The sequence below is a fragment of the Bidens hawaiensis genome, unplaced genomic scaffold (genome assembly GCF_021521415.1).
Source record: "Bidens hawaiensis isolate Kalapana, Puna unplaced genomic scaffold, B.hawaiensis_p1.1 tig00014095_1, whole genome shotgun sequence".
Lineage (NCBI taxonomy): Eukaryota > Viridiplantae > Streptophyta > Magnoliopsida > Asterales > Asteraceae > Bidens > Bidens hawaiensis.
Window position 1 is genome coordinate 274,708 of NW_027492212.1, and position 22,705 is coordinate 297,412.

Below are 22,705 nucleotides of genomic sequence, written 5' to 3' on the forward strand. Positions count from 1 at the left end.
CGGTTACGCTTTCTTCCAACAATTCTTTGTCATTTACAGTTACAACCAAAACGTGAATGTGTTTCAAGTCTTCCAACATTTCCAACAAGGCAACAATCACAACTGTCCCAACTATCACAACAACTCCAAGAATCACAACACTCACAAGTCACACTCGAAACCCAGGAAGTTTAACACGAGATCGTTCCCAAAGCCCAATAGAACCTTCAAAAAAAAAACAGAAGAGAAAGCGGGTAAAAAAGAAGACAATGATAAATACATTAAGACGTTTAGTATAAGTGTAACACGTTTTTTAGAACGTGTTACAGATAGATTTCACGCAAAGTTAGAGCATGAACAACATGGGCGTATTTTTGTATAACTGTTTGTCTTTTCTCTAGTTAGGCACGTAGCTAGACACGTATAATACATAGAATTTGAAACGTGATTTGGAACATAAGATATTTTTTGTATCATTTGTTTATTTATTATTATTAAATAATTATGAGTATTATTATTAGACTACTTGGAATGAAGAAAGAGTGGGCGTAGGTAAACCCCTCCAGTCCACAGATGCAACTCTGGTCCCGACTAATATGACAGCACCACTACCGTTACTGCTACGAGCCGTCACTCATATCCGCCACCACCCAACACTTCCGGCCACCGTCTGTTCACTCGTACGCAGACCCTCCTACACCACTACCGCCGCCGACCCCCCTCACCCGATTAAAACACCTTCCACCACTTCATTCGATGACGACTCTTCAAAACGACATCCTAAATGGGAAAACGACCCTGATTATCGCAAATGGAAGGATAAGGAAGCTGAAATCTTCTTGGATATCGACCCCACCACTCTCCTAATTAAAGATATCCTCCACTCCGCCAGGTATTTTATGTATTATTTTATCCAGTTGTTTTGGAAATTGATATTTGTATAGGATGGATGGTATTGTTAGGAACTAGGCATATAGTTTTATTCTATTAGATTGTTTTATTTGTAGTTATCTTTATTATATAGGGTATAATATGAGCTTGATGAATATGTATTCAAAGCTACTAGTTTTGATGATTAAAGACTTTAACTTATTGCATTAGTGTTAGTTCTCACGCCGTAATTCTTCAAATGCGTTTTGTAATGTGCATTGTTTGAGCTTTTGAGTTTGTAAGCAAAATCCACTTATAAGGTTTTCTGTCGTCTATGCTGTTACAAAACATCATTGAAATTACTTGGAATGAAGCGGATAGGAAGTTCATCTACCTATTCTAATTAAAGAAAAGATAATAACTGGGGATACGTGTCACTTGGAGATTCATTCCCAGCCTAAATTTCCTGCTCAAACTATTTTCTTTTTTTAATGAACAATATTTATGTCAGTGTAATCATAACATATCAATTCACCATTTAATCAAATAACTAATCACCTAAATTATAGAGATTAAAAATATGCAGGTATTTATGTCAATATAATCAAAATATATAGATCTTTAATGAAATCAGATCTACCTTTTATTTATTAAATCAATTTAAATGCACTTTTGAATATAGGAAATGAATGTGGTAAAATTCAATGAATGATATTTATATTTCTAAGATCATAAAGACAAGAAGAAATTATGAATGAATATCATTTTATTCTCACATATTCATTCAACCTCCATGGATCCATGAAATTTTCATCAATCTCTTTCGAAACTGTAATACAAAAGCGTGTTTTATTCATGCTAATTTTATATATGATGTTCTTTTTTTATGTCATTCATAATTAAACATCGTATCATCTTTTGTTAGAATTCGTTATTCCATTAAAAATATAATTACAACTTATAGAATCACTAAGTGCATCTTTTTAGTGATTATGAAAAAATTGCGTGAGAGTTCATCGCGTATTAGAAAATATAATTTGAACTTATAAAAACATTTAACTTGATAAAATGTAGGTTTTTTTATTTAATCCATTTAATTCTTATAGCTTAATTGTATTTCTTTTAATCCATCTGTGCATCACACGGGTTCTAAAGCTAGTTCATTTAATAAACGAACAAACTTGAACAAAACTTTTTGTTCATTTAGTTAAACGAATGGACATGAGCACATGTCCCATTCGTTCATTTATAGTCGTTCGTTTACGTTCATTTATATTTGTTCATTTAGTTCATTCATATTTGTTCATTTAGTTCATTCATGATTTTTTTTAAGTTTGTTCGTTTATGTGTTCATTACTTCATTTTAACTGTTAGGCCCTTACATTTAAGTCTAGTTTTATAAATATTTTTAGGCCTAACAGATTGATACTCACATTTACCTTTAAATGTTGTTTGCTCAGTTATGTTTGACTATTTGTTTGTATTCATTCATCTACGTTCAGTCATATTTGTTCGTTTACTTTCGTGAACTGTTCGTTCATACTATTAACGAGCGAACATTAACGAACATGACCACATTCATTTTTTTTTATGAACAGACACGGACAAGAAAACCATGTTTGTTTGGTTATATTGAAACCAACGAACATGAACATGCCCCATTCATGTTTGTTTGGTTCATTCACCGGCATAGATACGGGTCAATTAGCCGAAAGTGAAGTAACAATAAGCCAACATTATATGTTTATTCTTTTGAGCACTTACTTGCAACATATATACGTATGTGGTTTTTCTACACGCTTGTTAAAATAGTTTTATTCACTGGGAGCTCAACTCATGACTATTTTACACTCTATGTATATGTTCTCTTTCATTGAATAAGATGAACGTCAACTACCTCTTTTCTTTAAGTGATAAGTCTTCTTACAACATATAGGATGCTCTAATTTTGAAGCATAATACAAGGGAAAAACTGCACATATTTGAAAACATATGAACCATTTCCACGATCAACATAGTCTACACCTTGTTGCATATGTGGTAACATAATGAGTATAATATTATGACCTTAACCAACCATTCAACCTTAGTACCTTGTATGTCCTTGATGATGCTACGTCGGCACGAATCACTCGATTACAAATGAGGCTGTCCTATATGTTATACGCGAGTTTTCATATTAATAGAGAATTCAAAATTTAGGAGAACTATGGGTCATGTTACAAGATTGCTAGGATATGTCTAAACGTTGATAGAATTCTACACCATGCCCAATAAAATCCCAACCATAGCAAAGCTATTGATAGGGTGGAAATGTTGAATGTTAGCAAGCCATACCTCTATCATAGATAGATAGATAGACTGATTTCGGTGAGACCTCTGGCTCCAAAACCATATTTGGATATGAAAAGTATATTAGAAACAAAGAGTGCTTCTCATGGAATCTAAACAGCAGAAACAAAAAAGTACTAAAACTATAGTATTGGTAACTAGTAAGCTACCAATAACAGAAAAATGGTGGAAAGTATAATAGTAACAGAGAAAACATCATAGAGATATGAAGACAAGAAAGTAACATGTAAAGGCCACCAAAAGTATAGGAAAAGCTAAGCCCATAAGACAAAGCTAAGACATATTTGTACCCTCCCCCTAAATGCAATATGAGTTGTTATGAAATGGTGATCCCGTATGATACACACGAAAATAAAGAAAATCAAAAGATATATGTGCTTTACTGTTCACTCCTAGAATATCCTAGTTTCCTACTTGGTATCTCATAAATTTTGACGTTTTAGGTAGGAATTATATTTTTAAGTATTTTATGTAACTAACAATCTAGTAAACCAAGACTATATCATTACTATGTATTATCTTCAAATATCTGTCTTAGTTTATATATACTTCTTGTCTTTATTATCTCGATCGCATCCAACTTCTGCATAATCTTGTGCTATGCTAAAGCCAGCCCTTGCTTGGAGAGACACGACACACACACACACAGAGGCTATAAAGCTTAGTGAGAAACCGTGAGTTTCCATTGCAAGCTCAAACAACATAGTACACAAGGATAACAACTCAAAAACGATAAATGATCACAATCACAATTATTCTTTCTAAATTCACTACTATACTGTAAAGTGACACCTCATTTTTCTTTCACTAAAGACCCCATTTTCATCTTTCACAAAGTCTTATCTTCCACATAACTTTATCTTTCGTGAAGTCTCTATCTTTCACAACTCTTAGCTAGCTTTCAAGCAGCTTCTGCCAAGGCGTAGTGGTTCTGGACTTCTGCCACCACCCCTGATGCAGTTTCGGAAGCGATCAATGGCTCGAGAGACTCATGATTAATCAAAGACGGATAAACGAACCAAAGGTTCCAAGAACAATGTTCTTTATATATTAAACTTAATCATAAACCGAATAACAAAGAAACCTTAGCACCCTATTTATACTAAAGGAAAAAGAGATAAACATGGAAACGAGATAAAGGTAAAATAATAAAAGATTAACTAATAATAAAAAGATACTCCGATGCTCCTGCATCATACTCCCGGTCTTCGAAAAAAACTCGTCCTCGAGTTTTGTCTTCGGCCCAAAGCCGCCTGGGTCGAAAGGAACATCAATGCGCTCGATATTTATTAACTTCATGACATGCCCAAATAATTCACTAGTGCAAAACATCTCACGCAACTCTAAACGTATATCCCCAAGGTCGAATGTAGCATTATAATGGTTCCTGTTTGCTCTCAATTTTACCCGCTCAACTATATTAATTTCACGAGTCGCCTCACCCGACTCTAAACTCGTACCATCGGTGTCTATCGGGTTCCCGGGTCTCTTCACCTCCTTCTCCTCGTCTTCGAAAAAGACTTGTCCTCGAGTCTTGAGAATGTCGAAAAAATCATTGACAACTTTTGAAATTTTCTTGGACGCGACAGTAACTCGCATTGTGCTTGGAATAGTAGGCTTTTCAGCTTGGACATTGCCACCTGGGTCGAAGGGGTTACTATTTGTGCTAACAAACAACTCCACTAATGAGCTATGAACATTTAGGAGATGACAGTGGTTTTTTCATGCGGACAAACACAATTAGACTCCCTATCTATTTGTGTTTCATTTAAGGGTAATGGTCCCTGTTGACATGCACCATGTACTCCACATATATTTTGTAAGCCCATATCCATACTTGCTCCACCCTTTTCATTTTGTTTAATGACCACATCAGGGCCCACAATATAACGAGTAAGTGTAGGATTATTCACCCTATCTTTTTCATTTAAAGTTTCCAAATTTCTTATTGATATTTGATCATTTTTTTCGGTAACAATATCCATATTGTTGGCAACTTAATTTTTTTGAATAATATTATTATCACCTGCCAATTGAAAACTGAAGAGGTAGGTCCCAGCAGAGCCCAGTTGGTTCCGCAAGACTCACCTTGAACAGGGACGTCTGCGCAAAGGCCATCTGCTTCCGCAGGACCCACCATGCTCAGAGAACCTTACGCGCAGTACGCAAGCAGTACACGCAGGGAAAGCCTCCCAATGGTGAAGTACCCCGCCTGTTCCCGCAGTTGCGGATACAAGCCGTCAGGGAAGGCTACCCGCAAACAGCAGGGCTACACGCACAAGACAATAGATACTTCAGTAGTCACATGAAGGAATGAGCAAGACGGGAACAATCCCGCCAAAATGAGCCAGTCCTTATAATTCTGAAAGATCTTCTGTACTATACCTACCAAGGTATGGATAGGACAGACAATCTGACCAGAATAGCCCATGAGCCAATCACAGGGTGACAGCTCACCGACAACAGTACGAGGAGGAGCACCCTCTAGTACTGTTTGTCACTATTAGCCGCTGCCTACTCACCAACCCTTACTGCAGGGCGTGCGCAGCCTACAGTTGGTGAAATAGTGTTACTGTTGGCCGTAACATATTCACCAACTAGCATGGCCTGCGTATAATCCACAGTAGGTAGGACGTGCATAATCTACAGTTGGAGGAATAGTGCAGCCGACATAGTTACTGTTGGCCGTAACCTATCCACCAACCAGTATGGCCTGTGCATAGTCCACTGTTGGTAGAACAGGAATACTATTCAGCCGGCTGTACCTTCTAGGAAACCTACCTTCGGCTATAAATACTCCAACATCTTGGAATGGTAAGATCATCTGCTATCCTGTTATCTAGCAATCTCTTAATATACACTTATATTCAGAGCAACCTAGTCTGATTCTCACGCCGGAGGGTGGTCACAAGGAGGAACCCCCCCTTCTCAGTGACGAGCTTACGGTGTTTGTTTTGCAGGTCTCCTGAAGAACAGCCTTCTCAGCTAGATCTCATCCGTGGGAAACATTACTTAACCCCCAGATTATCTATAATCTGTATCGGGTCACTTAGTGTTTCTTCATTGGCGCCATCCGTGCATAAAAGCTAGAACTAATTTAGTTTTTTCGAATTTTCTGAAGAAATGGTTAACGTTACTCCGGTCCAAAGGCCAGTAACCGACCAAGAAACCCCGGTAACAACCCCAGCAACTGGGGGGAACACCGGCGGTTATACAATCCTTACGAACACTACCCCGACTACCCAAGCCGGGGCAAGTGGAGTAAATATTCCACTGGGGTTCACCGATACCCAGCTGGAAAAACGAACGAGGGTCCCTCGCCAAACACTAGACCAAGTGAAGGCGTGGGCCGAAGAACGTCAGAAAGAGTTCCAAGCTGAGTTGGACGAACGCTTGCGTTCAGTTCAACAGGCTGACGAATTCGGCAGTACTCGCCAACACCTCATTATGAACAGCGAGGGCGAGTACTCAGACGAGAGGGAGGAGTCCGATACCGACGCAAACCCTCGCCATAAGGCGAAAGGGAAGCGTAAGGAAACGGACTCCCAGCCAAAAAGGAATTTTGGGGAAGCCTTTAAACCAACATATGCGGAGAAAAACCCGCGTGACTTCTCCAAAACCTTTAGACCAACTGCTACGAATGCAGGAAAGTCAAAATTTGCAAGGGACATTGCGGAAGCAATTGCCCCGAGAAGTGCCAAACAAATGTCCAACATTGGCACTTATGATGGTCTATCCGACCCAGATGACCATTTGAACAGGTTCATTGCAGGGGCTACCGTCAGTAACTGGACGGAACCCACGTGGTGTTACATGTTCCAGATGACTCTGGTCGGAGCAGCCAGGGCATGGTTCGATCGTTTACCAGTCCACCACATATATGACTGGGCGGACTTTCAGAATAAGTTCAGCCAGCACTTCAGCCAGCAGAGGAAGTATACTGAAGAGCAGTGGACGATCCTCAACTGCGTGAGAGAGGAGGATGAATCTTTACTCGACTTCATCACCCGCTTCAACTCCAAGAAACTGAATCTGGGCAACGTAAGTGAAGATCTCGTTCGCGCCGCTTTCATCCAGGGCGCCGAGTACCCAGAGCTTATCCGCACATTAACGGGTAAGGATGGCATGCCATCCACATGGGATGCCATCATGACGGCAGCCAAGCGCTTTGCCGAGACGGAGAAGCAGCTGGGAAGAGATCTTCCACAGAATACTCACCTCTACACGCAGAGGACAAGGGAAAACAACGTTAGGACCGCCCGGCAGAACAAAAAGAGGCGGCTAGGTATTTGGCAGTCAAGGGTAAACTTTGACACCTCATCCAGCTCTCGCCCTCTTGTTGGTGGAAGGGACAACACACACCCTTCAAACCGAAAACACCGGTGGACGCCACTCACCAAGAGCGTCACGGAGATATTTGCCACGGAGAAATTGCCATGGCCAAAAGCCCCATTGATCCGGCAGAAACCTAATGCGGATCAGAGCAAATCCTGTGATTTCCACGGGACAAAGGGTCATGGTACTGAAGAGTGCACATCCCTGAAGGATATTGTTGAGACATTTGTGAAGGATGGAAGACTTGCACATCTCGTGGCATCAATCAGGAAGGGAGGAAGAAATGACAACCGGTACAGAGGTAACGGACGAAAGCCCGTCGACATCAGCATCAACATGGTTCATGGCAAGGTCGGAGGAAGAAAAAGACGAGCGACAGAACCATGCGCGTGGAAGGAAGCTGAGGTGCGCTTCCCGCGAGTGCCAGGAGGCCCCAGCAAAGAAGGCCCCATCGTCATCAAAAGCCAGCTGGGGCATTACATCACTTCCCGCACTCTTGTTGACAACGGCGCTTCGTCGACGGTGATGTACAGGCAGTTTTTTGACAAGCTGGATGATGAAGACAAAGAGCGCCTGGAAACGGTCTACGCTTCAATGGAAGGGTTTGATGGCAGCACAGAAACCCCCCTGGGTATCCTATCTTTCCCCGTTACTCTTACCGATGGGAATCATTCACGCACAGAAGACGTGGATTTTGTCGTGATGAGAAAGCCACACCACACGTACGACATCCTATTCGGAAGAGACGGGATGGCAAGATTCAACGCCGTGGTATCTTCAGTCCACGGCATGATGGGATGGCCAACAGCTGAGGGTGTAGCGATGATCACTGGCATTCCCCAGGTATGCATCGCATCTGTCTCATCTAAACCCAAACCAAAAATGGCCAAACCAACCATTACCGAACCGGAAAAATGGGCCTTCAATGGCAAATACCCCGACCAGGCCGTTACCATTGGACCAACAATCGTTGATCCCACCCGCACCTTACTCAAACGCCTACTGCAGAAAAACGCCGACATCTTTGCGTGGACACCAGCTGACATGACTGGTGTACCCCGAGGTAAGGCGGAGCATAAGCTCAAGTGCGATCCGGCTGTTACGCCAGTCGTACAAAAGCGCAGAGTAATGGGGCCTGAACAAACTAACGCGTGTAGAACCCAAGTCAAGGAACTCCTTGACGCAGGCATCATACGCGTTAGTAAATATCAAACATGGGTTGCAAATCCCGTAATGGTACCGAAGAATGACAAACAATGGCGCATGTGCATAGATTTCAAAGATTTGAACAAAGCATGCCCCAAAGATTGTTATCCGTTACCAGAAATTGATCTTAAGGTGGATTCGTTGGCACCATTTCGCCTTAAATGCTTCTTGGATGCGTATAAGGGGTACCACCAAATCCACATGGCCGTAGATGACCAGGACAAAACCGCGTTTCGGACGCCCGATGGTACATTTTGTTATAAAATGATGCCCTTCGGACTTAAGAATGCAGGGTCCACGTACCAACGCCTGATGGACAAAGAGTTTCATGCCCAAATCGGGAGAAACTTGGAAGTCTATATGGATGATTTGGTCATCAAAAGCCCCGAGCCAGAAGCGATGTTGAAAGACATTGAAGAAACTTTCAACACGCTCAGAAAGATAAACATGAAGCTCAACCCGAGCAAGTGTTCATTTGGGATGGAAGAAGGGAAGTTCTTGGAGTCATTGTTACTAAAGATGGCTTCAGAGCGAACCCTGAAAAGGTCGAAGCCATTGTTAAAATGGAATCACCTACCACCATCAAACAGGCTCAGACACTGAATGGACGACTAGTCGCACTTAATCGCTTTTTGGCAAACCATGCAGATAAGTCGTTTCCTTTCGTGTCAACATTAAGAAACTGCTTAAAGAAAACGCACTTCCGCTGGACACCAGAAGCGGAAGCAGCTTTTCAGGAGATTCGGTCACGCCTGATCGAACTCCCAACACTTACAGCACCACAAGTGGGAGAGGAGTTAATCCTATACCTTTCCGCAACAGATAGAGCAACCGGGGCAGTACTGCTAACAGAACGAAAAGGCATCCAGATGCCAATCTATTATGTTAGCCGTGTACTAACAGACGTAGAAACCCGGTACTCTACCCTCGAAAAATTAGTCTTAGCACTTATACACGCTTCACGCAGGTTAAGACGATATTTCCAGGGCCACCCAATCACCATTCTCACCAACTTCAAACTCTCAAACGTTCTAGGCAAACCCGAATTATCGGGACGTCTAGCCAAATGGGCAATTGAATTGGGAGAATATGCAATTAAGTACAAGCCAAGACCAGCCATAAAAGGCCAGGTCCTGGCCGATTTTATTGCAGAAGTCCCCGCTACGCGGGAGAAAGAGTGCCAGGAGGAGGCTCAACCCTCCCCAGCACAGGACATCAATGATGTCTGGCGACTCTACACTGATGGAGCCGCCAGTAACGAGGGTTCAGGCGCAGGGTTAAAATTAACCAACCCAGCAGGCCAAGAATATACTTACGCTATTCGGTTGGATTTTCCAAGTACGAATAACGAAGCCGAATACGAAGCATTCTTGGCCGGTTTGAGAATTGCGCGTAAGATTGGAGTGAAAAACTTGGAAGCCCACGTGGATTCCATGCTGGTGGCCAACCAAATAAATGGGACGTACACGGCTGTGAACGACACAATGGCCCTGTACCTCGCCCAGGCAAAAACCCTCATGCGTGATTTTAATGATTGTAAAGTCATACACGTCAAGCGCAGCGAAAACAAATCTGCGGATGCGTTAAGCAAGCTTGCGTCACTAGCCTTCACCCATTTGGGAAAGGACATCCGCATTGAACTCCTCGAAGCACCATCAGTCCCGCACAAGGAAATTTGTGTCATCCAAACCGGTACAGAAACGTGGATGACACCGATAATAAATTACCTTGCAGCAGGAACACTACCAGAGTCAAAAACACAGGCAAGAAAACTACGCTGTAAAGCACTAAATTATCAACTTATCAATGACACCCTTTACAGACGTAACTTTCTTGGCCCACTCTTAAGATGCGTGGACAACCAGGATGCTGATTACCTTCTAAGGGAAGTACACGAAGGCATCTGTGGGGTACACGCAGGTCCCCGCGCTGTTGTAGCCAAGCTAAACAACGCGGGATATTTTTGGCCGGGGATGCATACGGATGCACTGGCATACATCAGAAAATGCAGGTCTTGCCAGCTTTACGCACCCAACACGCATCGCCCGAAGAATGAACTTGTTCCAGTCACTTCTTCATGGCCATTTCAGAAATGGGCCATCGATGTGACAGGCCCATTTCCCACGGCAGCAGGAAATGTTCAATTCCTAGTGGTAGCCATCGACTACTTCACCAAGTGGATAGAAGCAAAACCTTTAGCCCAAACAACCGCAAAACATATCAAAAAATTTATTTGGGAATTTATTATCTGTCGTTTTGGACTTCCACAGAATCTGGTGAGCGATAACGGCACCAACTTTGCTGACAAGAAGCTACAGCAATGGCTGAAAGAACTTCAAATCACCCACACCTTTACCTCAGTGGCACACCCGCAAGGTAATGGTGAGGTGGAAAGAGCAAACAAGAGCATCGTCGATGGCATAAAGAAAAGACTCTTGAGACACAGATCCGGCTGGGTGGACGAGCTCCCGCACGTCCTTTGGGCAAACAGAACGCTGAAAAAGGCCAGTACGGGGGAAACCCCGTTCAATCTTACTTATGGCACTGAAGCCATGGTCCCAGTCGAAATTGGTTTACCCTCACCAAGGGTCTTGATCCAGCCAGAAGACAATGATGCGGAAAGACGGTTAGACCTTATGCTAACCGAGGAACGCAGAGACTTAGCCGCAGTGCGTGAAGAAAATTACAAACGACAAATGCAAAAGTACTACAACACGCGGGTAAAACTCTGCAACTTCAATGAAGGAGACTACATACTGCGTAACAACGAGGCTTCAAACCAAGAGCGCCCAGGAAAGCTGGCCCCGGTCTGGGAAGGGCCATACATTATCAAAGAAGTCCTGGGAAAAGGCGCATACCGGCTTGAAAGGCTCGATGGCACTCCTATCCCAAGAACATGGAATGGAGCTCAATTACGCAAATGTTATATGTAGATCAATTCCAAACTTGTAAAGAAAAGGCCTAGAGCCACTTCTAATGGAAATGATTCTCCTTACACAATGTGTTGATAGCCTTACCTTTAACTTATGAACTTCCCATGTGCCGGTATTCACCGCACCAATGCGTGAAGAAGTAAGTAGTTGCGTGTGGAAGGCGGCAAAACCCGCATAAACACAACGCTAAAAACGTTAAAAAGTTCTAAGGAAAACCTACACGCAGGTCAGATGTAAGTAAAGTTTAGCCATCCTTGTAAGTGCAAGTGACGGTCTTACCCGCACAATCACAAACAAGGAAGCAAAACTTCAACCTATCATCTACCACGTTCAAAGGTTAACTTATTCTGAACACTTAGAAAATTTCAAGGAAAAGATAAGGAAAACTTCCACGCAGGATAAATGTAAGTTTAGCCATCCTACTAAGTGCAAGTGACGGTCCTACCCGCACAATCATGAAAGAGGAAGCAAAAATAAACTTATAATTTACCATGTCAAAAATTTAAACTTATCTAAGTACTAAAGAAATTGCTAAATGTAAACATGCGTTAAATAAACAAAGAAAAGGACAAACACATTCTTTATTTCATCAACTTGAATATTACAAACATTGCTGGGTATATACCCGCATACAAAAGAAGTACAAGAGCAAATATCTACGCTAGTGGTGGAAAGGGATCTTTTGGATCAGGCTTCAGGACCACTCCCACTTGGACCCGCACCATCAGCAGAGTGTGACGGTTCAAGGAAAGCTCTAAGGACGGCAAGCCCATCATCAGCAGCAGCAATTTCATTTACCTTCTCCACCACCGGATGCGGGAAGGCAGCATACTGGTTCACTGCTTGGTCATAAATAGTTTCGGTATCCGCATTATACAAAGGGAAGTTGGAAGGCGGGACGCCTTTCTCAGCAAACCCTAGACCAAGCAGGAAGCCGGTCCGTTCCCCATCCTCATGAGAAGCGTTGAGGGCTGCTCTCATAGCATCGTCGTAAGATGTCTCTGAAAAGACCCGATGCACAACCTACAAAAAATGTACAAGTATAAGAACTTCTATTCTACAAAGGAAAGCGTGAGGACATAAAGCTAAAATACCTGAGGCAACGCTTCTCGAAGAAGCCATTCCTTGGCAGCCAAAGCTTGGGTGCAGGCGCGTTCAGCTTCGTTCTTATTAAGATTGGCGAGAAGCACATCTTTTGCAGCGGCCTCTTCAACGCCCTTAAGCTTCCGCTCGGTGTGCGCAAGCACACCCCTCTGGTCCAGGATCTCTTGAAGCTTCTTCGCATCCTCCATAGCCAAGGCATCATGAGCCTGTTGAAGAGCCTCTAACTTAGCTTTAAGTTCTTCATTCTCCAGGCGGAGAGGCTCAGCAACAGCTTCAGCCTTGGTGGCCCTCTCGGTCGCGTTCCTCGCAGTCTCCTTAGCTAGCCGAAGCTGTTCGTTAACAGCTTGGGCAGCCTTGGAGCGGGCCTCGAGTCGCGCTTGAACCTCAACCTCGAGGGCCTTGAAGGCCTTCTCCTTCTCCGCAGATACTGCGGTCAGTTTTTGGTTCTCCTCCCGGAGAGCACGCGCCTGAGATATTTCTTTAACACGAGCTGCTTTCAACTTGTCGTTTTCACGACAAAGCAGCTCGACGCGTGGCTGCATCCGGGCCAGGAGAACCCGAAGCTCGTTGGTTAGCCTACCCTCCTGGTAGCTAGCCATGGCTTCCCCCAACGCACCATGGGGAGCAGCGTGGCGAGCCCAGTCCACGCACTCCACAGGTGTGCGAAGGGTTGTTCCTCGGCGTATGTTCCATCTTGGAACATACACTTCATTGGAATCCGACACTGCAAAAGAAACAAAGCAGTTAGGAAAAGATGATAAAAATTACTTAAAGGACAAAAGAACCCTACGCACCTGTAGGGTCGATCACAGGCCGATAGCCACCGAACCCATCACCTGAACCTAAGGGAAATCCATCCAAAAGGTCAGGCAGATGGGAAGGTAACAAAGATCGGCGAGAAGCCCCGCGCGTACCTGAAGGTCCAGCCGTCAAGGCCGATGGCGGAGGCGGCATGGTTTCCGCCGCAGTCGATGGCGGAGGCATGGTGTCTGCCGCGGACGCCGCCGAAGAGTCAGCAGCAACAGTAACCGCCGGCTCGGTGAATGATGCTGTAAAAATTGCACTCACCGCCGGCGGTGACGTCATCTCGGCTGGAACAGTTGGCTCAAAAGATTGAGCAACTGGACCAGCGGAAGCAGGCGAAGGTGCCTGGGTCGACGCCTCAGGTAGGCTGACCGAGCCTACCGTCATTGGCGGAGAGGTACTCCCCTGCGCTCCACCCTGGAATGCGTCAACATCCACGCCTGCAGAAAAAAGACAAGTGTTAATAAATTTATGAAGTATGATAAATCTACAAAAAGAATGTTTATACTTACGGGTTTTCTTGAGCCTGAACGTACGGACGGGCGGGGACGAACCCGATGGAGCCGGTCTCTTGACGCCGGTCGCCGTCGTCGTCGGTTCTCCGGAGGTAACAGTCGTAGCCTCCGGAGCAGTGGTCTTCTCACCACCGGGGTTCCCCGCCACCTCTTCAGTATCTGACTCGGTGTCAGATAGAAGCACCGGATCAGCTGTGGAGGCCACCTTCTCCTTCCCTTTCCCGCCGGCAGCCTTCTTCTTCCGCACTAGCGGAGGACCATCTGCGGATTCCTCAGAAGAAGACAGGGTGTAAGGAATTCCGGCAGCGGGTACAGCATTGAGGGGTTCAGGATAGAATATCGCCTTACCTGGCCGCCGGTGGCTCAGGATCTCTTGGCCCGGCGGATAGACCTCCACAACCGATCCGCCATTTGTTCCAGGATGGGCAACTCGTTCTCGTCTAGAGCACGAGTACCCATCCGCGCGGGACCGTCAGCTTCCCGCGGGTACAGGAGCGACTCCAAGTTGTTCCCCTCTGAGAAAATAAACAGTTAGAAGATAAACTCGTATAAGCAAAGAGAAACGGAGCATACCGTAAGGGATAGAGTTCGAACCATATTCGAGGACGATTGGAACCTTTTGCGCGTCAGCCTCTTTCCACACTCGGCTCATCCCCAACATCACCATCCCGGACTCCGGAAACCGGAAAACCGGAGATTGGACCCGGGATATCCTCGAGAACCATTCCGCCTCCTGGTAGTTGGTGGCGTGAAGGCTCGGAATTGCTTGGCCATTTTTAAACTTCATGGCGATGGGGATGACGCGGGCAGAAATGTAGAAGAACTCCTGCTTCCACGAACGGAGACTGCGCTCGGTGGCACAAATCTTCAAACCCTTGATACGGGTTGTCAGTGTATACCACCCCTGGATGCACCTCCAAGTGTAGAAGGTCATCAGGCGGTCAACATGGGGCTCGAAGCCCAAAATCCGGCACACCCACTCGAAATGGCGAATCTTGGCGATCGCCATAGGGTGCAACTCGGTCAGATGAACACCGTGCCTCTCAAGGACACGGTAAACAAACTTTGTCAACGGGAACCTAAGATTCCCGTAGATAAAGAATGCTGCATAAACCCCGATCTTGCCTCTGGGGGCATCGTACACGGTCTGATGGGGTTCAGGAAACTCAGGCTCGAAAGGATCGAGCATGAACTTCCTAACAATGTACCGGTACTGATCGCCGGGCAGAGCACACTGGCACTCACCAGCAGTACTCTTGTCATCGGCCGAAGACTCAAGATCACGAGAAGACATTGTGCAGAAAAAAGAAAGCGATTTCGGGAAAATGCTAGCCTGAAAAGGGGAGTATTTGCCGGAAATCGCTAAAAAAGAAGAGAAGGGTGAAGGTGTGGATTGCAAACAGCCCTCTCCCCCTTTATATACTAATCGCAATTAATACAATGAATTTAATGCGGAGGAGAGAGAAATCGAAGGTGCAATGAAACTATGACACGTGGCATAAAGCAGGCTGGCAACAGCTGTTGACAGGACGTGTGCCAGTAATTTCGCGGCCACGCGCCCGAAAAATCACGCCCACGCGCCTGAAAAAGAGACTGGAATGACCATATAATGTCACGTCACCATAACTTCCTGCACGTCCTGACACTCAGAAGAAACCGTCGCACGACGTTTCAGACGTTTGGACTGTTCCTATCTTTCTACCAACTCTTCGAATTTTGAAATTCAAAATTCAAAAAAGATTCAAAAGTAAGCGGGAAAACACCCCTTACCTTGGCAAACAAGTAACCATAAGCCGAATGCGGGTACAGTGTTAAGGCAAAACCCTTCACATACCTAGCACCCGCAGGGAATTGAAGCCAAGAAAACCTTGGCAAACAAGTAACCATAAGCCGGATGCGGGTACAGTGTGAAGGCAAAACCCTTCACATACCTAGCACCCGCAGGGAATTGAAGCCAAGAAAACCTTGGCAACCAAGTAACCATAAGCCGGATGCGGGTACAGTGTTAAGGCAAAACCCTTCACATACCTAGCACCCGCAGAGAATTGAAACCAAGAAGGATCTTCTAGGCAATGCTTGCGGATAGAGGAATAACATCCCCGCATAACGGGAACGTCGAGAATTATATTGTTTGAAACTCCGTAATGGAATTGGTGGTCTTAGCATAATTGATCACTATGTTGAAAACCACCAGAACCTCATGGAGACTATATACAAGTGAGACTCAACACTCCTGCCTTGCGAGAAGGTTACATACCTACCCGCATCATACCCAAAGATCAAGCAAAAAAATCGGGAATTTTTGCAAGTGACACTAGGAAACCCGCGGGAAGAATCCCCACGGAGAACCTTAAAACTAAAAAGCCTTTTCAAAACCCCTTGCTCAAAGTCCAAAAGTTCACCTCACTTTATTAAACATTCATGAGAAGAACATTGGACTGGGGGGACTTGAAGAGGTAGGTCCCAGCAGAACCCAGTTGGTTCCGCAAGACTCACCTTGAACAGGGACGTCTGCGCAAAGGCCATCTGCTTCCGCAGGACCCACCATGCTCAGAGAACCTTACGCGCAGTACGCAAGCTGTACACGCAGGGAAAGCCTCCCAATGGTGAAGTACCCCGCCTGTTCCCGCAGTTGCGGATACAAGCCGTCAGGGAAGGCTACCCGCAGACAGCAGGGCTACACGCACAAGACAATAGATACTTCAGTAGTCACATGAAGGAATGAGCAAGACGGGAACAATCCCGCCAAAATGAGCCAGTCCTTATAATTCTGAAAGATCTTCTGTACTATACATACCAAGGTATGGATAGGACAGACAATCTGACCAGAATAGCCTATGAGCCAATCACAGGGTGACAGCTCACCGACAACAGTACGAGGAGGAGCACCCTCTAGTACTGTTTGTCACTATTAGCCGCTGCCTACTCACCAACCCTTACTGCAGGGCGTGCGCAGCCTACAGTTGGTGAAATAGTGTTACTGTTGGCCGTAACCTATTCACCAACCAGCATGGCCTGCGTATAATCCACAGTAGGTAGGACGTGCATAATCTACAGTTGGAGGAATAGTGCAGCCGACATAGTTACTGTTGGCCGTAACCTATCCACCAACCAGTATGGCCTGTGCATAGTCCACTGTTGGTAGAACAGGAATACTATTCAGCCGGCTGTACCTTCTAGGAAACCTACCTTCGGCTATAAATACTCCAACATCTTGGAATGGTAAGATCATCTGCTATCCTGTTATCTAGCAATCTCTTAATATACACTTATATTCAGAGCAACCTAGTCTGATTCTCACGCCGGAGGGTGGTCACAAGGAGGAACCCCCCCTTCTCAGTGACGAGCTTACGGTGTTTGTTTTGCAGGTCTCCTGAAGAACAGCCTTCTCAGCTAGATCTCATCCGTGGGAAACATTACTTAACCCCCAGATTATCTATAATCTGTATCGGGTCACTTAGTGTTTCTTCAAAAACCCAGGATTGTTGCGTCAACATCCACTCTCGTCATAACTTGCGGCATGAAGAAAGGGGCTGCTTTGGAATTTGTTTGAGCCCCACACGTAGTAAACGGACCTTCGTTCACCCCCGTACGACTGCTACGAACCACCGTATTCAACGACGGACCACCGCTAATGACTGCTTTTTCTCTTAAACCCTCATATACCAGTTCATCCTCTTGACCGACAACTTCAAAGAAAACCTTTTGAACCAACGCATATTCTTCCTCATCGACATCAATCCCATCATCATCAAACTTTGGTAAATCTTCTGACATATCCTCCTGATAGATCGGTTCGTCGAACCAAGGTGGAGGATGGCTAAACGGCTGCTGCTCTCCGCCGCCACCTTCGTCCCAGACGACGGTGCTTGACTCGGTTTCCGCCTTGCGCATCTCCCGTTGTAACTCAAGATCGTGGACTCGTTTTCGGAGTCGTTGAATCTCTTCAAGATCGCGGACTCGTTGGCGGAGTCGTTTGATCTTCTTAAGATCTCGTGGGTCGGAACAAATTCCACCGCTGCCACGGTCGGCGAATATGCGAACATGACGTTGATCTTCTCCACGAGCACATGAATAGAAACCCCTCCTTTCGTTGCCTCTGTCGGCGAATCTACGAGGAAGAAAGTGTTCATCTTCATGTCGAGCCATTTGAGAACTAAAAGCTCTGATACCAACTGATGCAGTTTCGGAAGCGAGACCCGGGAACCCGATAGACCCCGATGGTACGAGTTTAAAGTCGGGTGAGGCGACTCGTGAAATTAATATAGTTGAGCGGGTAAAATTGAGAGCAAACAGGAACCATTATAATGCTACATTCAACCTTGGGGATATACGTTTAGAGTTGCGTGAGATGTTTTGCACTAGTGAATTATTTGGGCATGTCATGAAGTTAATAAATATCGAGCGCATTGATGTTCCTTTCGACCCAGGCGGCTTTGGGCCGAAGACAAAACTCGAGGACGAGTTTTTTTCGAAGACCGGGAGTATGATGCAGGAGCATCGGAGTATCTTTTTATTATTAGTTAATCTTTTATTATTTTACGTTTCCATGTTTATCTCTTTTTCCTTTAGTATAAATAGGGTGCTAAGGTTTCTTTGTTATTCGGTTTATGATTAAGTTTAATTTATAAAGAACATTGTTCTTGGAACCTTTGGTTTGTTTATCCGTCTTTGATTAATCATGAGTCTCTCGAGCCATTGATCGCTTCCGAAACTGCATCAGTTGGTATAAGAGCTTTGGTTGTTCAAATGGCTCTACGTGAAGGCGGGTGTTTTCTTGTTCGAAGAGTTGCCGACCGAGGCATCTACAAGAACATTGGTAGTTCACGTGCTCGTGGTGAAGATCGACATCCTACTCGCAGAGTCGCCGATCGAGGCAGCGACGGAGTCTATTATGACCCACGGGATCATAAGATGATCAAACGGCTCCGGAAACGAGTCCGAGATCTTGAAATACAACAAGAGATCAAGCGGCTCCGACAGAGGATTCGAGATCTCGAGTTGAAAGGGGAGATGTGCAAAGCGGAAACCGAGTCGAGCACCGACGTCTGGGACGAGGGTGACGACTGAGAGCAGCATCCGTTTGGCAGTCACCCACCTCGGTTCTTTGAACCAATTTATCCAGAAAGTGTGTCTGAAGACACCCCGTGTTTGATGAAGACGGAGTTGATTTCGATGAAGAAGAATATTCGTTTGTGCAAAACGTTCTTAGCGGGATTACCGTCCAAGAGACCGAGCCAAAGAAAGATAAAGACGTTAATGACTGTGATACAAAGCATGATGTGCGGAAAAATATAATTGTTTCTTTAGATGTTGATGAAGGTCATGCGATGGATTTGTGTGGCGAGACCATGACTACTAGTGACAATGAATTAGTTGGAGGCGTGGACTTGTTTTTGGAAGTTTCAATCAATATGCCTACATTTATGGAGTCAGATGGTAATTTTGGTTTAAATGTTGACATTCCATTATCTTCGCGCATGATTATGGGCTATTTGAACATTTCTAAAGATAAAGGTAATTCTGATAAGAAACATAATTTGAATTTTGAGGTTGCTCGTTACGATGGCAATCCACGTGAAGGGTTATTTAATTTGTTATTTCCATATAATATTGAAAAGTTTGAGCCGGCAAAAAATAAGATTGTGCAAAACAATTTATATAAGTGTATGTTAGCTACAAATCCACGTGTTTCACATGCAAAATCTAGTGGGAATTTCAACATCATGGTGGTACAAGCCTCGAGACGATTAGTAAGGTGAATAGGGTTGATGTTTCTTTTGACCCGAGTGGTATAAATCAAGAGTTGAGTGAAACGACTTATGAAGTTAAATTGTTTAGCTCAGTCATGATAATAATAAATGAGAAGCGGGTTGATGTTCCATTCGACCCCGGAGGCAAAACTCGAGGACGAGTTTTTTTTAAGAGCGGGAGTATGATGCAGGAGCATCCGGTTCATTAAGTCGGTCAGGCCCGGCCCATCTCAAATGTTTATTTTTATTTATAAATAGGTTTGTTAGGTCTTTTTGTTTAGTTAGTTGATTGTTTTTGAATTAAAGATTGTAAGCTTTTAAGCTTGTTAAGCGAATCATTCGGTTCGAATCGTTTGAATTAAATCAATGTGTTCTTGAGCCATTTGATTGCTAGTCGAAACTGCATCAACCCCCGATCATTTTCATGCAACTGATAATCAATATATAACAACCTTAGATCAACAATGTAGGTTAAAAGTTAAAAGCCAAACAAATATCCGAGCATGCACATATCACATAAAAATCATAAATTTAATACTATTATGATTCATGAATGCATCATTTTTTTCGTTAATGTTCATTATGTACGTGTTTTCTAAACATAAAGTTGAATCTAAACATGTATACTCAAGAACGTACTTAAATGGATTCAAAAACAGGTCAAGATTACAATTACTTGTTTCCTTTGGTGAAATGGTTCTAAACTCGGGGTTTGATAATTCTTGATGCTTGGTAGTCTCTTTGAAATCTGATTCGTGGTCAAAAGACCATTTTGTCCCTCAATACTGTTTTACAATTTGACCTTTTTCATTTATTTGCTTTGTTTCATAGATATTTCAACATTACTGTAGAAACTATTCTCGATATTGTGTTTAGTAGTAAAACTTTTCATTTCTCTTCCAAAAGAAATGTTGCATAACATCGTTCACTTATATACATTACCAAATAATCATATTCACTAATTAATCTAATTACCTGCTGCCAGATATATGGATGGAGAGCAACTTACATCAACAGACCAGAAAATGGTGGTAGATAAGCTTCTTGCTTATCATCCTCACTCTGAAGATAAAATCGGCTGTGGCATCGATTCTATCATGGTAAGTTTTATAATAACTTTAATTGGTCTCATTTGTATCCCTTATTATAATAATCAGTTAATCACACACAGTATTCCTAAAGATTTAATACTCAAGTGCATGTTGGTTTTATTTTTTCATCCATATTGCCAGCAAAATCATAGATGCCAACACATTCAATGAATCCTTTTTTTTAATTGAGGTGTAAATTAAATAGTAAGTCACCTAATTATTACCTCCCACCACATAACTTAAATCTACTTTTGACTTTTAGATGGCAAATAAGTGGCTTTTAACTTTATACTTATATTAACAACTATAACTTAACTCTTAAGTATATGCTCCATTTAATAAGTTATTTAAAACAACTAACTTTTACAGTTTTTAAGTCTACATGTAGCAACGAACCGGTCTACCCGTTAAGTATTTTATTGTTTATATACATTTGGGATCACATTCTTTACAGGTAAACTATTAATTTGACATTGAGTCTTCACCTGTCTAATTCACTTAAAAGTCCTTGTCTACAGAAATCTTGAGACATAAATGGCCCACAATGGTTGTCGTGTAGACCCGTGATCGATTTTATCTTGACCGGGTTATTAATTTTTGTACGTTTATATTATTACTTTTTAACAATAGTTCTCTTAAATTTGAAGGTTGACACTTGACAGACATCCACAGTTCAGAAATTCAAGATGTCTGTTTGTGGTGAGAACCAATGGTGTATGGATCGATTTTTCCTACCAAAAATGCATTCGAGCTTACATTCGACATAAATACCCGTCTTATGCTGAAAAGTTCATCAAAGAACATTACAAACGCAGTAGTAGTTGACTGATTGACCATTGGGTTTGAAGCATCAAACACATTTTGTCAATGGGGGTAGATAATGGTATTTGAAATGGGAACAAATACAATTTAGGGAGAAAAATGATTGAAGTTAAAAGATATAATTTTGTTGACTTGTATTGATGTTTGTTTGGGATGTGATAAGTTAATGTTTTCCAGATTTGGGTTTTTCTATGCATTGGTTGGAAATGTAAAAAAGGGGTGTTGGACTGGTGTCTTTGGAGGCAGTTGGCCCCTAAAAGACAAATATTTAGTGCTTTCTTTGCAGTCATGAACATAGTCACCTACCATGTGAATGTTTGTTGTGATGCTACAAATGCCATTATTCTGACTACTAGTCTTAATTACGCGATTAATACACGGTTCGTCGATTGCTGTAGTTAACGTATTGTACACACCTTTCAATAACGACTAAATCTTAAAATGAGAAACATTTCATGTTTTAACTGCAACGTGTTAATGTGACCGCTTAACGGTCTTTCTTTCTCTCTTCTAAGTGATGAGGGAATCCATTTTTCTCATATATGAACTTTTCTGGTTAAACTATTTCTTTTACATTAGTGTCACATCATCTTTTAATATAAATAAAAGCCTATATAAATTAATTGTAAACTTAATATAACATACCAAAAGTAAGATTACATTAAAAAAAGTATGTATATTAACTGTAAATATAAAATAACATTCATAAGATTTCACTAATTAAGAAAAGTATTACAATACTATATAAACACGCATTGAAAATAAATAGTTATGCAAATTAGGTGTGGTGTTTGCAATATGCTTTACGAGATTCGATCTCATAGGATGTGGGCATGTGGTGGGTTTCACGCTTTTGCAATTTTCTAAGAATATCATATATTGCCTTTTCGATGGTTGGAGGATAGATTTCTTGTCCAGGAGATATCGCTAAACATCCATGT

At 43.2% G+C, this 22,705-nt stretch overlaps 1 protein-coding gene across 1 annotated transcript; it reads left to right on the forward strand.

The window, feature by feature from the left end:
- The first annotated feature begins 514 nt into the window (after window positions 1-514).
- LOC143545886 (protein DCL homolog, chloroplastic-like) lies at window positions 515-22,142 on the forward strand. Its single transcript, XM_077037678.1, has 3 exons — window positions 515-871; window positions 20,837-20,952; window positions 21,598-22,142. Exons 1-3 carry the CDS (start codon window positions 576-578, stop codon window positions 21,765-21,767), a joined length of 582 nt encoding a protein of 193 aa, XP_076893793.1. The 5' UTR covers window positions 515-575; the 3' UTR covers window positions 21,768-22,142.
- Window positions 22,143-22,705: the final 563 nt, after the last annotated feature.